At 39.2% G+C, this 17181-nt stretch overlaps 1 protein-coding gene across 2 annotated transcripts in view; it reads right to left on the bottom strand.

The window, feature by feature from the left end:
• Positions 1 to 113: 113 nt before the first annotated feature.
• tdrd6b (tudor domain containing 6b) overlaps positions 114 to 17181 on the bottom strand; it is a 39941-nt gene continuing 22873 nt past the window's right edge. Inside the window, exons 2-4 of one of the 2 annotated variants that reach the window (XM_082142942.1) lie at positions 10001 to 15671; positions 689 to 756; positions 114 to 600 (exon numbers count right to left, since the gene is read on the bottom strand). In XM_082142942.1, coding sequence (XP_081999068.1) covers positions 556 to 600; positions 689 to 756; positions 10001 to 15617 — 5730 coding nt within the window. In that variant the 5' untranslated portion in view covers positions 15618 to 15671 and the 3' untranslated portion in view covers positions 114 to 555. Of the gene's footprint in view, positions 601 to 621; positions 757 to 10000; positions 15672 to 17181 lie in introns of those variants that run through there. The other variant, XM_082142941.1, reaches the window with a different exon arrangement.

Here is a 17181-nt window from a genome sequence, read left to right as displayed (position 1 = left end):
TTTGTCTCATGCATTCATTTTCAGGTGTCATTGTGCAATTTTTTGCATACTTAGTGCACATTAAAATATTCAAAACTACAGCAAAACCATCTCTATGAACAGTTTTTATTCCAACAAATTATTCCAACACATTAAGAAAAATGTATATAAACCATTTCACAAAAAAGAGAGAGAAAAAAAAAAAACTCCATCACACATGTACCCCAAATGAACACCACAACTGGGTGAAGGGAGGGCAGAATTGAGGTCCAAAATACTTGTACTTTCTGTACAACCATCATTAAATTCACAAACACTTGTGTAAAAACTATGAAAAAAAGAAAAAAAAAGAAAAGATTATCAAGGATAAACTACGGTATCAACAAAACAATGCAATCAGACAAGCTTCATGCTGCATTTTAAAATGACAAGAAACATGGCAAATACAATCTCTAATCTTTCACAGGCCTTCTAATCTTCCACTTCAAACAATGTCTTGTTAGTTGCACAATAATTTTCCCCATGGAAAAAAATAATGGATTATACCTTTCCACAATAAATAGTTTAAAATTTTACTCATTTGAAGATGCACTTAGAGTCACACAAGTCTTCATTGCAAACCTATAAGGTAACAAAAAAGGGGGGGAAGTTATCAGTAAAGATTACTGAATATAAAAAATAAAATAAAATAAAAACAAAAGAGGAATACCATAGGTAAGATTTTATTTTCTAAACTAGCAACCCAATCTGAACTTCTGCTTGGTGTCATCGGGACGCCTGTTGAAAAATAAGCAAAGTAAAAAAATAATCAACCATTGACAACTAAAGGCTGGAATACACAACTCGACTTTTAAAATCTGAATAGATTATAAAACACTAGGCAACATACACTCACTTTGTGCTGACAGTGACACAATTTTATGCAAAATCTGCCAAATTCAACTGCAGACTAGCGATGACTCCTTCAGACTGTAAAGTGTGGTGAAAATATGGGCAAAAAGTAGTGAAATGTATTCCAGCCTTAAATTAAAGTACTCAAGAGAAATTAGGTGGATGGATAGGGGCTAAAAACAGCCAAAAAATAATAATAATTGCCCTTAAAGGGATAGTTCACCCAAAAATGAAAATTAGTCCATGATTTACTCACCCTCAAGACATCCTAGGTGTATATGACATTCTTCATTCAGACAAATACAATCAGAGTTATATAAAAAACAAAATGACCTGGCTCTTCCAAGCCATGCACCGAAGCACTGAATGGACTGTTTCTGAAGTCCATAAAAGTATCTATCCATCATAAAAGTGCTCGAAGCGGCTCCAGTGGGTTAATAAAGGTCTTCTGAAGAGAAGTGATGCGTTTGTGTTAGAAAAATATCCGTATTTAAAACTATCGATTAAAATAACTAGCTTTCGGCAGAAGGTCATCGATTTACAGCGAAAGAGTAACCCTTGACCTGACGCACAACGTAATGACGAACGCGCAAGCGCAGAGGAAAAAGCAAAAAAAACAAAACAAAAAACACCATTAGAAGACTAAAATGATATTTAAAAAAAAAGAACATGTCAGGAGCTTGAGTTTGTTGCCCAGCCCTGTTTGTTTGAACCACAAGAGGCATAAAAGATTACGCTACTCCTACGTCAAACATTGTCAAGTGTTACTCTTTTGGCTTAAGGGAGAGCCAGAGCGCCTGACAAAGTAAATTTAAAAGTGCTGGCAAATGCTAACTGTAAATTTTCTAAGATTATTATTCACATCGGCACTAATGATGTTCGACTCTGCCAGTGGGAGATCACCAAAATTAACATTAAAGAGGTGTATGAACTCGCAAGTACGATGTCAGGCACTGTAATTTGCTCTGGCCCCCTTCCTGATAATGAGTGATGAGATAGTCAGTAGATTGTCCTCACTCAATGGCTGGCTGTCTAAGTGGTGTCTGCAAAATAATATAGGGTTCATAAACAATTGGAAATGTTTCTGGGGCAGACCTGACCTGTTGAAAAGAGATGGTATTCATCCCTCCTGGGATGGTGCTGCTCTTCTCTCTAGTAATATGCACATAGTCTTAGAGCTCAAACATGAATTGGGGCTCAGGTCAGAAAGCAGACAGACTGGCTAAACCAACCGTCTGCCAGCCGTCTCACGTCACCAAGGTCAGATAAATCCCATCACATAGAGCCTCTTTCACCCAGATATCATCATATAGAGACTGTATCTGTTCCCCGAATTAGGAAACACAAAAAACTAAACCCATCTAAGGGTTAAAATTTAATTGATGTTCAACAAATAAAAAACAGATATAATACAAATGAGCAAATGATAAAGCTTGGGTTGCTGAATATTCAATCCCTTACTTCAAAAGCACTTATTGTTAATGATATGATTACAGACTATAATCTAGATATAGACTATAATCTGCTGTGTTTGACAGAAACCTGGCTAAAACCAAACAATTACATTACTTTAAATGAGATCACCCTGCAAGATTACGGTTTATAAACATGAACCTCGTCTGAAAGGCAAAGGGGGAGGTGTTGCTGTAATTTATAATAATATTTTTAGAATTACTAAAGAAGTTTCAAGTTTCTAGTTTCAAATATAATTCTTTTGAAGTGTTGGTGCTTAATATAGCAATATATAGTGTAAATGATAAATCACATTTGAGATTTGTGCTGGCTACTGTATACAGGCCACCAGGGCACCATACAGACTTTATCAAAGAATTTAGTACTGGTTGCAGTCATAATTGTTGCTGATTTTAATATACATGTAGATAACAAAAAAGACGCATTGGGATTGGCATTTAAAGACATTAACTCTATTGGAGTTAGACAACATGTGTCAGGACCTACTCATTGTCGTAATCATACCCTAGGATCTAATATTATCACACGGAATCAATGTTGATGCCATTGAAATTCTGCAGCAGAGCGATGACATCTCAGATCATTATCTAGTCTTGTGTAAACTTCATTTAGCCAAGGCTGCAAAGCCGACGCCATGTTGCAAATATGTTAGACCTATCACTTCTGCCATTAATTGCTTTATTAATAATCTTCCTGATCAGTTTCATCATCTCAGCATCCCAGATAGCTTAGAACTCGATATTGCGACAAACTTTTAACTCTTTTCCAGCACTTTAGACACAGTTGCTCCGTTGCGCTTAAAGAAGATTAAAGAAAATAGTCCAACGCCGTGGTACAACGAGCACACTCATTGTGTATTGTAGTGTCCCTAAGGAAAAATTCGATTCATTCATTGCTATAGAAGAGGAAGAATTCGTTAAACTCATTAAATCATCTAAATCGACAACATGCATGTTAGACCCTATACCGACTAATCTACTGAAAGAGATGCTTCCAGAGGTCATAGATCCTCTTCTTAATATCATTAATTCATCTTTGTCATTAGGATACGTACCAAAAACTTTTAAGCTGGCTATGATTAAACCGCTTGTTAAAAAAACGCAACTTGATCGTACAGAATTAGTCAATTACAGGCCAATCTCAAATCTACCTTTTCTGTCAAAGATACTAGAAAAGGCAGTATCCTCACAACTATGCTCCTTTTTAGAAAGAAATTATATCTGTGAGGATTTTCAGTCAGGATTTAGACCGTACCATAGTACTGAGACAGCTCTCAGAGTCACAAATGATTTGCTCTTATCATCCGATCTTGGTTGTATCTCTCTATTAGTGTTACTCGATCTTAGTGCTGCATTTGATACTATTGACCACAACATTCTTTTAAATAGACTCAAATTATGTTGGCATTCGTGGAATTGCATTAGCATGTTTGAAATCATACTTATCTGACCGTTATCAGTTTGTAGCAGTAAATGAAGAGATGTCTCATCGATCACAAGTTCAGTATGACGTACCACAAGGCTCAGTACTAGGACCGTTGATGTTCAGTCTGTACATGCTACCCTTGGGAGATATCATTAGGAAGCATGGAATTAGTTTTCACTGTTATGCTGATGATTCTTCACGCCCTGACGAAACTTACCAATTCACATAATTAACAGAATGCATAGCTGATATAAAAAATTGGATGACTAGTAATTTCCTACTAAATTCTGAAAAAACAGATTCTAATTATTGGACAAAAAAAAAAAAACGTCCTCACGTAATAACCTAGAATACTGTCTAACACTTGATGGCTGCTCTGTCAAACCTTTGTCGTCGGTTAGAAACCTGGGTGTGCTCTTTGAAACCAGTCTATCATTTGAAAGTCATGTTTCTATATCTGTAAAACCGCATTTTTCCATCTTAAAAATATATCTAAATTACATACAGTGGGTACGGAAAGTATTCAGACCCCATTAAATTTTTCACTCTTTGTTATATTGCAGCCATTTGCTAAAATCATTTAAGTTCATTTTTTTTCCCTCATTATTGTACACACATCACCCCATATTGACAGAAAAACACAGAATTGTTGACATTTTTGCACATTTATTAAAAAAGAAAAACTGAAATATCACATGGTCCTAAGTATTCAGACCCTTTGCTCAGTATTTAGTAGAAGCACCCTTTTGATCTAATACAGCCATGAGTCTTTTTGGGAAAGATGCAACAAGTTTTTCACACCTGGATTTGGGTATCCTCTGCCATTCCTCCTTGCAGATCCTCTCCAGTTCTGTCAGGTTGGATGGTAAACATTGGTGGACAGCCATTTTCAGGTCTCTCCAGAGATGCTCAATTGGGTTTAAGTCAGGGCTCTGGCTGGGCCATTCAAGAACAGTCACGGAGTTGTTGTGAAGCCACTCCTTCGTTATTTTAGCTGTGTGCTTAGGGTCATTGTCTTGTTGGAAGGTGAACCTTCGGCCCAGTCTGAGGTCCAGAGCACTCTGGAGAAGGTTTTCGCCCAGGATATCCCTGTACTTGGCCGCATTCATCTTTCCCTCGATTGCAACCAGTCGTCCTGTCCCTGCAGCTGAAAAACACCCCCACAGCATGATGCTGCCACCACCATGCTTCACTGTTGAGACTGTATTGGACAGGTGATGAGCAGTGCCTGGTTTTCTCCACACATACAGCTTAGAATTAAGGCCAAAAAGTTATATCTTAGTCTCATCAGACCAGAGAATCTTATTTATCACCATCTTGGAGTCCTTCAGGTGTGCTTTCATGTGTCTTGCACTGAGGAGAGGCTTCCGTCGGGCCACTCTGCCATAAAGCCCCGACTGGTGGATGGCTGCAGTGATGGTTGACTTACTACAACTTTCTCCCATCTCCCGACTGCATCTCTGGAGCTCAGCCACAGTGATCTTTGGGTTCTTCTTTACCTCTCTCACCAAGGCTCTTCTCCCCCGATAGCTCAGTTTGGCCGGACGGCCAGCTCTAGGAAGGGTTCTGGTCGTCCCAAACGTCTTCCATTTAAGGATTATGGAGGCCACTGTGCTCTTAGGAACCTTAAGTGCAGCAGAATTTTTTTTGTAACCGTGGCCAGATCTGTGCCTTGCCACAATTCTGTCTCTGAGCTCTTCAGGCAGTTCCTTTGACCTCATGATTCTCATTTGCTCTGACATGCACTGTGAGCTGTAAGGTCTTATATAGACAGGTGTGTGGCTTTCCTAATCAAGTCCAATCAGTATAATCAAACACAGCTGGACTCAAATGAAGGTGTAGAACCATCTCAAGGATGATCAGAAGAAATGGACAGCACCTGAGTTAAATATATGAGTGTCACAGCAAAGGGTCTGAATATTTAGGACCATGTGATATTTCAGTTTTTCTTTTTTAATACATGTGCAAAAATGTCAACAATTCTGTGTTTTTCTGTCAATATGGGGTGCTGTGTGTACAATAATGAGGAAAAAAATGAACTTAAATGATTTTAGCAAATGGCTGCAATATAACAAAGAGTGAAAAATTTAATGGGGTCTGAATACTTTCCGTACCCACTGTATGTTCTCATTGACAAATGCAGAACAATAAGTTCATGCGTTCATGACATCAAGGCTAGATTGGCTAGGCTATTGTAATGCTCTTATGGGTGGTTGCCCTTCACGCTTAAATTACAGCTGGTCCAAAACGCAGCAGCTCGAGTTCTTACCAGAACCAGGAAGTATGACCATATTAGCCCCGTTCTGTCAACACTGCATTGGCTCCCTATTAAACATCGTATACATTTTAAAATATTGCTGATTACTTACAAAGCACTAAATGGTTTAGCTCCGCAGTACTTGAGCGAGCTCTTAACGCATTATAGCCCTTCACGTCTATTGCTATCTCAATTCCGACCAGTTGATAATACCTAGAATATCAAAATTGACTGCTGGCGGTAGATCCTTTTCCCATTTAGCACCAAAACTTTGGAACAGTCTTCCTAACATTGTCTGGGAAGCAGACACACTCTGTCAGTTCAAAGCTAGACTAAAAACATCTCTTTGACCTAGCCAAGTGTGCCGCACAAGCCCTGAAAAGTGAAGCCAAAACGTCTCGATCGCTTCAATTTTTAAAAAGTTCACTCAGAGAGAGTGCATTCTGCGAGAGTGAGGGAGGTGCATTGATTTCGCGGCTTTACTTCCTGCTCACTACTGCACAGGTCTGGTCCCAAGATCGCAGACTCAAGTTCCAAGATGTCAGCGCCATATCGGGACACTGGCGGCTTCAGTTCTCACCAATGGAAGAGCGAAGGGGTGTCGTCCATCTTTTTTTTTTTTTACAGTCTATGGACCTAGCATACACAGAAAGACATTATAGACTTCTATAATCCAATGTTAGGCTGCAAAGATTAGGTCAGCCGGAACCGGGAACACTTCCCATAAATCCTGATGTACTCGTTACATCATAAGAAGAATGGTGTCTACGCTAATATTAGTCTCTGTTTATCCTGAGGTTTACCGCAGTCCGCCGGATCCAGATCTGATGAAGGACCTGCGCCTGGACATGACGACAACGCAGTCCTGAAGTGTCAACTAGTCTCTCCCCTGTGAAGGCCTCTCTCCCCTCCCTTTACCTCTCTACAGATAAAGCGTTGTCGGGATAATTCTGGTTCGCGTGGCTACGCGGAAGCAATAAAAATTCTGTATTATAAATTTTAAGGCCAGACAAGTAGTTTGTTGAGGGTTGGTTTGTAGGGAAGGACTACACGCCTGTGCACATATATTCAAATGCACACACCTATAGACTGAACTCGTAATACGCATGTGCACACCATCAGCGTTCTCACAGGTTTGCGTTTTTCAAGTTTGCTCAGAGAGAACTTAAAGGTCCCATGACATGAAATTTTCACTTTCTGAGGTTTTTTATCATTAATGAGTTCCCCTAGCCTGTATATGGTCCCCAAGTTTCTAGAAATTTCAATCGGTGTAAATCGAGCTTTTGCTATCTTTCTCTGCCTTTGAGAAAATGGAGGCTCATACGCGCTGATCTTGAATCTCCTCCTTATGACGTCATAAGGAGGAAATGTTACCTCCCCTGTCTCCGCTTTGCCCGCCCAGAGAATATTTTCCGCCCATGAGAAAATGCGCTAGGAAGTAGGAATGCGCGCGCGCGATTTTAGTTTGTCCACGAGAGATATCATGGCTTTTGAGCGAGCGAAGCATAACAATTGCTCAATAATTGGATGTACAAATGAACACCAAAGGGTCAATACAGAGCTGGGCTTGCTGAACGTCTGAAACTAAAGTCTGGATCACTCTCTTCTCAGCTAACGTTACACACCTCGGACAAGTAAGTCAACTAATGATATATAAGTGTGTTGCTTTACTGTTTATGGTTACCTAGGCTAGATTGTTACACGTAGAATGTGGCTGTAACATTATCTATGCAGTTTATGTGTGTGAATACACACACTGTAACGCGAGTGTTGTACACGTCTTTGTTATTTGGATAACTGTTTTCCTGTTGGTTATATGGCGCGCGCGATATCCGCATTTCAAGATCGCAGAGCTTGATGTAATTGTAATAAGATAAATTACAGACGTTACAGATCTCATGAAAAGGCAACAGTAGGTTCGCGTTAGCTACATGATGATAACTGTAAACCATCCGAATAAAGTACCGTATCCAGACATAATATTTTAAACTAACCATTCGGAAACGTCCTGCTGGAGCCGCTGAGTTGCAACTTCTTCATCCGTTGCTTCTCCATCCGGATCAGATTCTGGGTCAAACTGAAATGCTTGAAAGACTGCGTGTCTTCGTGCCATTGCAATATCCAACGTAAACATGCACGCCACGGTACCGTTGGAGGGTGGGTGTGGCCTTGACCATCTTGCGCCGCCTTTCTCCTCCTCATTATCATTTAAGGCTACAGACACCGAAACGGCCCGTCTGAAGGAAGCTCATTCTGGGACTGGCTTGTAGTGGCTATAATTCTGCACTGAGGCTGAATTTTTGGAAAGAGATTTCAGATACAGTACTAGGGACCACTAAGGCCTATATTAAAGCCTACAAAAAGTAGCATGTCATGGGACCTTTAAGAGTTCTCTGTTAAAACTGTCGTTTTAAGTTCAGGGATGCAAACACATGTATGGTAAAAAAAGAGAGGTTATCGAAGCCCTCGCCCCGCGGCAAATATCCAGATACTTACATAATTGTGATGAATTTAATCCTTTGCAAGTTATTTTGCAGTGTAAGATTACAGTTAACACCTTTAAATATTACATAAATGTATTATTTATTTTTATTAAACTTAGTGAGTGTATAAATCAGCAGCAAAAAGTAATTCTTGAGAAAATCTGCACAGTAATTTTATAAAATCTAAACATGTTAATAAAAACAAATTACTATTAGTACTCTTATAAAATTCAATCAGGCAATCATACATTTAAAATTTTTATATTTATATATGAATGTCAAGAATTCAGAAGTGTATATATTTATATAGCCTACACTACACAGAAATAATATACAATTAAATTATGCTTATTTTAAATGTATTGTGCAGGCTAGGTATAAAAAATATAGGCTTTTAATCTTTCAGTGCGCAAAACCATGATAATATGAAACGCTTCAAAACAGAGCGCACAAGGCGCGTATGCGCATCGCGGGTGCAGAATGATGTGCTCAAAGCAACATGGAGTCACAGTGTGCAGCGCTGCACAAGTGTGCATTTAAAAGTTCACATTATAATGTGAATATTATATATTCACATTATCAAGTTCAAGTTCCGTTTATTTCTAAAGCACATTTACTACCGGCCGACATTATAATGTGAACTTTTAAATGCGCACATTGGAGAGAGTTTTACTGTGCATCCTGCTGTAATCGGACGAGGCGCGCGCTGTTTGAATACTGAATGGAGAATGATTGACAGCCGCAGAGGAGGGAAAACGAGTTTCCGTAAACTTTAATTTAATGATGTAATTTAATTTAGACTTCTGTTCCTCACATTAAGCTATGGAATGGCTTCAGATGACTTTGTGAAATTATAATCAGACGCTCTCAGACCCAAGTCACCCAAACTGACGTGAAAAAAGCGGGAGGCGCCGAAAAGCGCGCTGTTTGCATCCCTGTAAGTTAACCCCTAAGTAAATAACTAATGATTGTTGCGACGGAGGTGAATCAAAACTAACTTTAGCTGGACAATAACTTTATTCTACAGCTGATATAAAGCCAAAACAATCTCTGTTACTTTAATTTCCTATTATCACTGTAAAGCCACTTTGGAACAATATACATTGTTAAAAACGCTATATAAATGAAGAGGACTTGACTTAAGTCGACTTGCGTACGGCTGCCTGCCGGAAGCTAGTTATTTTAGTCGATAAAGTTTTAAATATGGATATTTTTCTTACATGAACGCATCGCTTCACTTCAGAAGGCCTTTATTAACCCACTGGAGCCATGTGGATTACTTTTATCATGGATGGATGCACTTATGGACTTTCACTGCCATTATAAAGCTTGGAAAAGCCAGGACATTTTTTTTATATAACTCCGAAATCTTGTATTCGTCTAAAAGAAGAATGTCATATACACTGAGGGTGGCTTGAAGGTGAGTAAATCATGGGGTAATTAACATTTTTGGCTGAACTATTTTGTTGAAGATTGTCACAAATTTACGAACCTTTTTCAGAATAGTCCATATCTTTGCCATTTTCCACAGTATGCAGCAGCATTGGCTCAGCTGATCCAACAGGAACTCCATCGTCAGGTTCAGGACAAACTTTTTGAATTTCTAAAACTGAATTTGTCCTTGTAGAATCATTAGCTATGATATCTCCAAGCTGATCATTCACCTTGTTTTCAGGTACATCATGCAATTCACCATTTACTACTAACAGTTCGATTCCATTACCTCCATGTTGTCCAGCACAATGAGGTTCAGTTGTGTGATTTTCCTCAGTTAAGACTGCAAGGTTCACACTTGTTTTATCCTCTGAAATAGGTTGATCTACAGATGCTGATGCAGTGTGACTTTCCTCTGTTGTGATTGAAAGGTTGACACTTGTTTTATCCTCTGAAACAGACTGATCTACAGATGTTGATGCAGTGTGATTTTCCTCTGTTGTGATTGAAAGGTTCACACTGGTTTTATCATCTGAAACGGATTGATCTACAAATGTTGATGCAGTGGGTTTTTCATGGAATTCAATCACCTCTGCAGAGTTCTGATTATGTTGTGCAGAATTACTCAAAAACGTTGCCATGTGCTCATTTACAAGACATTGTGGAGACTCAACTTTAACATAATACGGAGGGCTGTTAGGGTCCAGCATATTAGCAATGCACTGCACAGTTACTTTCAGAGGTTTATCCACAACAAGCTCATAGAATTTATCGGTAGCTACACTGTCGCACGATCCGGATGATAGATCAAATCCTTCTAACTGACACAGAAAAGCTTGAGCTGGACATTGCAGCAAGTCATAAGGTAGTGCTTTAACAGAGCCTTCACTGATTTCCGACTCATTTCCGAAGTCAACAAATAGGACAGAAACAGTGTTTTTGGATTTATTAATAACCTGTGCACGATACCACATTTGATCATCGCAAAAACGAGCCAAGCACGGGTTTCCAGGATCCAAATTATCCAGCAGAATTGGCTGCGTCTCACTAGAGTTTCCAAATTCTTGGGCAACGTGGGTGATTTGGTCAAGTATTTCAGAGTTTGAAAACTGGCACCAGAAATAATTTGGTCCAACAATGCATGATGCAAAAGCTTCAACTGTCTGTCCTAAAGACACATCTGGTTTCTTGAAGAGCAGCTGGAATGTCTCCATCACAGGTTTGGAAACTGCCAGTAATGCTTTCAAATCTAAATTATCCCACTTATCACTTAACAAATCTGATGAGCTGGGAGCTATTTTAACTTCCCAAGTGATGACATCATCTTTGATAAACTTGCAAGAGAGAATATTCTCCCCAGCATCACCGAATATTTTTTTGAAGAGAAATATCTGTTCCTTCATGTCCTCTTTTCCCTGAGTCTTGAATCGATCATCTACACTACAGCTGCAGTGAATGCTGAACCTTGGGTACAACAATAGCAGGTCATCAAGTTGGCGAATTTCAAGGGGAGATACAGTTGCCTCATTTCCAAAATCTATGAACTCTACCTGAATCTTGCCATTTTCAGTTGTATCCTTCACAATGGCACGATACCAGGAACCATCTTCAGAAAACATGGCCTTAACCAAACTTCCCTGCTGAACACTGAATGCATTCCTTTCATCTTTCTCAGATGGCTGCGGGGAATTCAATAGCTCGCTGAGGGAGAATAATGTATTCTCATCCATTGCCAGTTGCACAAAAAAACTTGTCAGGCTGTTGATGTGAGAAATATACACTTCAGACACTGTACCTGGTTCTATCACATGAGGAGGAAGATCTCCAACTTGAGGTAAACACTGCACTGATAGTTCAGGAACCACAGTGTGTCCATCTTCAGTAGACGTTGGGTTTGTAATGCTTTTGTCTTGGGTCATGGCTGCAACACATTCTAACTGACAACCATCATGGCGCTGTAATCGATCTTCTTGAATGGATTCATTTTGAGAAATCTGTGACTCAAAGTTAAGTTCAGGGTTAACATCATTTGATGGTCTTGTACTAGAATTAAGCTTGGGCGTTTTATCGTTCTGAACAGTTTCAGAGCTTGTTACTCCAAAATTGTCCTTACCTAAAGAGGGTTTTGTTTTAGCAGCCACTCTCACAATGCTAAAGACTTGAGGTCTGGGGTCACACCAGTAATCTTTCATAAGATCATTGACAATAAGCCCCTTGCTTTCAACAAGAACGCTATACATAGGACACTTTGAAAGGTCAGAGGACATTACAGTGTTCCGGATAGTCACTTTTAAAGGTTCATCCACCAGAAGCTCAAAAAATGTATCAGTTGCTGCGTCACTCCAAGTGCCATCTACGGACCCTAAAGCTTCTAACTGACAAAGAAATGCTTGTGGTGGGCTTTCCAGGAGCTTGGTGGGCAGGAACTTAACGAAGTTCAGATCAATTTCAGACTCATTTCCATAATCTATAAAAAGAACAGAAACCGTTTTATCATGTGTATTGATAACCTGTGCACGGTACCACTGCTGGTCAGAAAAGCATGCTATGCACAGTCCTCCTTGGCGTAACTGATCTGGCTGAATTGGTTGAGTTTGACTACAGTTTCCAATTTCTTGTGCAAGCAGAGACACTTTGTCAAGTTCCTCTGAGTTTTTGAACTGGCACCAGAAGTAATTTGGTCCGTCAATAGATGAAGCATATGCTTCTACAATTTGTCCTTGAATTATAGCTGGTTCCTTGAATGTTAACAGCTGGGCATCTTCATTGCAGCGCATTTGCGATTCAGTTTGAGCACCTGATTTGAGAGCAGTATTAAACAAAGGACCTTCCAATACAACACCATGGTGTTCTAAACTGACAATCCAAGCAGATATGTCCTCTTGGATAAACTTGCATTGAATTTTCTTCTCACCATTTTCACCTGCTGACTTTTTGAAAGTCAAAATCTCTTCCTGGGTCCAATCACCTTTTTTTCTTCTACCATCCTCAAGTATGCAACAAATACTGAGCCTAGGGGTGCTAAGAAACTGCTTGCCAAGTTGTCTAATTTTAAGCGGCAGAAGTGTTGCCTCATTCCCAAAATCAATAAACTGCACTTGAACCATGCCATCTCTCTTGTTTTGAACAACAGCACGATACCAGGCCCCATCAGCAGGATATTCAGCTCTCACCAGGTCACCTGACTGCAACAAGTTTAGTTCAACTTGTGCATCACTTGACTGATCAGAATTAAGTTTGTCGAGAATAGAAAATATTTCATCTTCATCACTTGTCAATTGTACAAAAAAACTTGACGGACTATTACAGTGTGAAACATAGATGTCTGAAACATATCCTGCATCCAAGGCTTTAGAGGGAAGATCGGTGAGCTTTGGATAACAAGTCACCTGTTGCTGTAAAACATTAGGCCTAGAACTACTGTGTCCACTTGTTTGACTAGTTACAGACTGGAAGTTTTGTTCCAATGTACCTTGAACAACTGGTTTCGTGGAAGTTTTCTCATGTGCTTGTGATGCAGTGCTTAAATTATTTCGTACCCCTCTAGACTCAACTCCTGAAGAATCCTTGAAAGTACGAGTCTTATCGTTTCCTTTGCCAATATTTCTTTTGGTCTTGTTCGACTGCTCTTTAATTTTTAAGTTGAGGTTTGTTTTCTCATCATACATTTCCACTGATAGTTTGCCTGAGGAATTTTGTTTCACGATGACAGTGAACATGCAGTCTGTAGCGTAGTTTTTAAACCACTCATTAATTTCACATGGCTCAGGTAATGTTACATTAAAAAGTTCAAACTGAACAGCCTGAATGGGAGTGGATGCAATCGCACTAGCGTTTGGGGGAAATGGTAGAATATCACATTTATCCAAAACCACCAAGTCACCATAGTCTACAAATTGGACAAGTATTTTTGGATGCGTTGATTCAATTTGTCCTCTGTGCCACTGCCCATCTGTGTATTTAGCAAGACACATCATCTTAGGGGAAATTGAAAACTTTGCTCGTGGTCGCTTGCGGCACAGTTGTTGAATATCTTTGGTCATTTTCCTGACTGTATCAGTATTTTGTGCAAAATGGCCAAAGAACTGGTTTGCACTTTGGACACATGTTATTTGTACCTTAGCCTTTGCGCCCACTTCAATTTCAGGTGGTGAATCAACATATGAATCAGTCTGAAGGAGTGGAGCTGCACCAATATTCAGGGAGTGCCCTCCCTCTGCGGGTTCTAGGTTATCTTCAGATTTGGAAGGTCTCACTGCGGAGACATTTTCAAGAGAACTGGAGCATCTGGTTAAATCGGGTGAATGGAGAGAATGTAAAGACACATTTCTGTCATGCATATATTCGCATGTCACTTTGTTTAGAGTTTCAAGAGTTGGGTCACCAGAAATCCTCTCCGTCACTGACAAACACTGCTCTCTGTGGCCAAATCTGTGGTTCACATTTACATTGTCATTTCCATAAAGCGTTATATGATAGACATCCTCTTTCACACTGTGATGCTCAAATTTCCCAACAAGGATTTTATTGAGTACAACAGACTTCAGATAATCTATCTGATCAGCCCTCCATCCAACTCCTTTGTCATTGACACCATGTAGAGAGCATGCATAGGTGATAACTGGCAATTGGAAGAACCTTGCAGACAAGGGTCTGATATTGCAGAGTTTAACAAAATCTCCAATTCCATAATCGACATGAAAGACCTTGACAACATCAGAGATGTTGTTCTGCTGAAGTACAGATCGATACCAATTACCATCGCTTCCTTTGGTTGCACATGGAGACCCATCAGACAGCGGCATTGGCATCTGAGCAGAGAATGAATCTTCATAGTATTCGTGGAGCTGATCACTTAATTTCTTGAGCTCATGTGAAAAGACATGCAGTTTGCAAAAGATCCTCAATGGATGAACAACTTGTGTTACAGTTACAATCTCAATTGTTCCAGGCAACAACTCTGGATTCAAGTATTGATGCAACTTGTCAGGGTCACTGGCATGCTCCTGCTGACCATTTATAATCGCAACATTTGTCTGTATGGAAGGATTTCTTGGCAAATCCAGTGAATGCATTACAAGGCTTTTAAAGTCTTCATTAAGCATCTTTCTAGCAAATCCAAGTTCATACATTTCTTTGGATATGCTTGGAATATCAAGGAGAACAATTCTGGAAGGCATTATCACATCCTGAACACACCCAGATATCTTTTTCCCACACAAAGATCTGATGAACTCTGAAGCGGCCTGAGACCATGCACTCTCAAGACATAGAGGTGATACACTGGCCAGAATACAAAGCTCTACTTTGGGAGGTAGACTGCAAAGGTTGCGTGGACATTTTGTCAAAACTTTGCTTGAGGCCCAAAGTAATTTACCATCATCAATTAGGAAAACCTTGAATTCATGTTTAGATTTTGAAAGTATCCTTGCTCTGTGCCAAGCTCTGTCTTCATATACTAAACATACTTCTCCAGGTTCGCCTTCAAAAGTTTGTTGCTGTTTCCTGAGGGCTTCAATGTCTTTTTTTAGTTGTTGATATACATCAATGGCCTCTTGTCCATGATTTAAATTCCCTCCAAATTCCACTAAGATAGTGTGTGGGTTTAAAGTGACTCTTGTGATATGAACGGTCGTATTGGATCCAACTCCTGGCAAACCAGGAATTGAACACATCTTGATTGAGAATCTTGTCTTTCCAAAAGGTTAAAGAGCATAAATGGGGAAAATCTGAAGAATGAAAAATAAGAACTTATTATTAAAAGAAAAGTTCACCCAAAAATAAGTCATTTACTCCTTTACAAAACCCCATATAAATCTTTCTTTTCTTAAAAAAAAAAAAAAACAAAAAAAAAAAAACACAAAGCCTAAACTTAGGTGTTATATTGTTATATTTGCAAGAAAGATTTAAACTATGAAATGTTACCTAAAAAAAAAAATTAAGTGTAGGAGACGTATTCTCCTAATACATTACAATCTCAACTATGGAAGCTTGTTAGGAATCCTTTTTTTTTTTTACAGATAATTGCGACTGACAATTCCGACTTCTCACAATAATAAGTTTACATCTCACAATTCACTGACTTTTTAAACTTGCAATTGCATGAAATAGTCAGAATTGCAAGACCGTCTAATTCTGAAGGGAAAAAAGTCAAAATTGAGAGATTCTGAATTGTCTTTTTTCCTTCAGAATTAGACTTTGACCCAATTATGAGTTATAAAGTCAGAATTGTATTACTCATCTTTAAAGGGTTAGTTCACCCAAAAAATGAAAATTATGTCATTAATGACTCACATGTCGTTCCAAGCCCGTAAGACCTCCGTTCATCTTCGGAACACAGTTTAAGATATTTTAGATTTAGTCCGAGAGCTTTCTGTCCCTCCATTGAAAATGTATGTACGGTATACTGTCCATGTCCAGAAAGGTAATAACGACATCAAAGTAGTCCATGTGACATCAGTGGGTTAATTAGAACTTTTTGAAGCATCGAAAATACATTTTGGTCCAAAAATAACAAAAACTACGACTTTATTCAGCATTGTATTCTCTTCCGGGTCTGTTGTCAATCCACGTTCACGACTCCGCAGTGATGCTGCTAACATAAGACGCTGCTGACGTAAGACGCTGCTTAGTTCTTCGTCCGTGTATTCGGGTTCAAATAAATATGGCTGGGCAAAAAAAAAATGCAAGTCTTCCTCTGTGTCGAAATCCTTAGACATGTTTGCGAAGATTGTTTTGTTTACAGCGTGCGTCTCCCTCAGACTTTAAACGAAGCTCGGGCGCACCAGATAACACATCAGCAGCGTCTTACGTCAGCAGACAGTAACAGACCCGGAAGAGAATACAATGCTGAATAAAGTCGTAGTTTTTGTTATTTTTGGAACAAAATGTATTCTCGATGCTTCAAAAAATTCTAACTAACCCACTGATGTCACATGGACTACTTTGATGTCGATATTACCTTTCTGGGCATGGACAGTATACCGTACATACATTTTCAATGGAGGGACAGAAAGCTCTCGGACTAAATCTTAAATATCTTAAACTGTGTTCCGAAGATGAACGGAGGTCTTACGGGCTTGGAACGATATGAGGGTGAGTCATTAATGACGTAATTTTCATTTTTGGGTGAACTAACCCTTTAACTTAAACTTGAAACTCATCTTTGATCACCAAAATGACATGTACATTTTTTTTCCTGTGAAACAAAAAATAAAATAGAGTAACTCTACACCCTTG

Source organism: Leuciscus leuciscus (assembly GCF_965113295.1).
Source record: "Leuciscus leuciscus genome assembly, chromosome: 17".
Lineage (NCBI taxonomy): Eukaryota > Metazoa > Chordata > Actinopteri > Cypriniformes > Leuciscidae > Leuciscus > Leuciscus leuciscus.
Note: the sequence above shows the minus strand (reverse complement) of the source record. Positions and strands in the feature narration are given on the sequence as shown.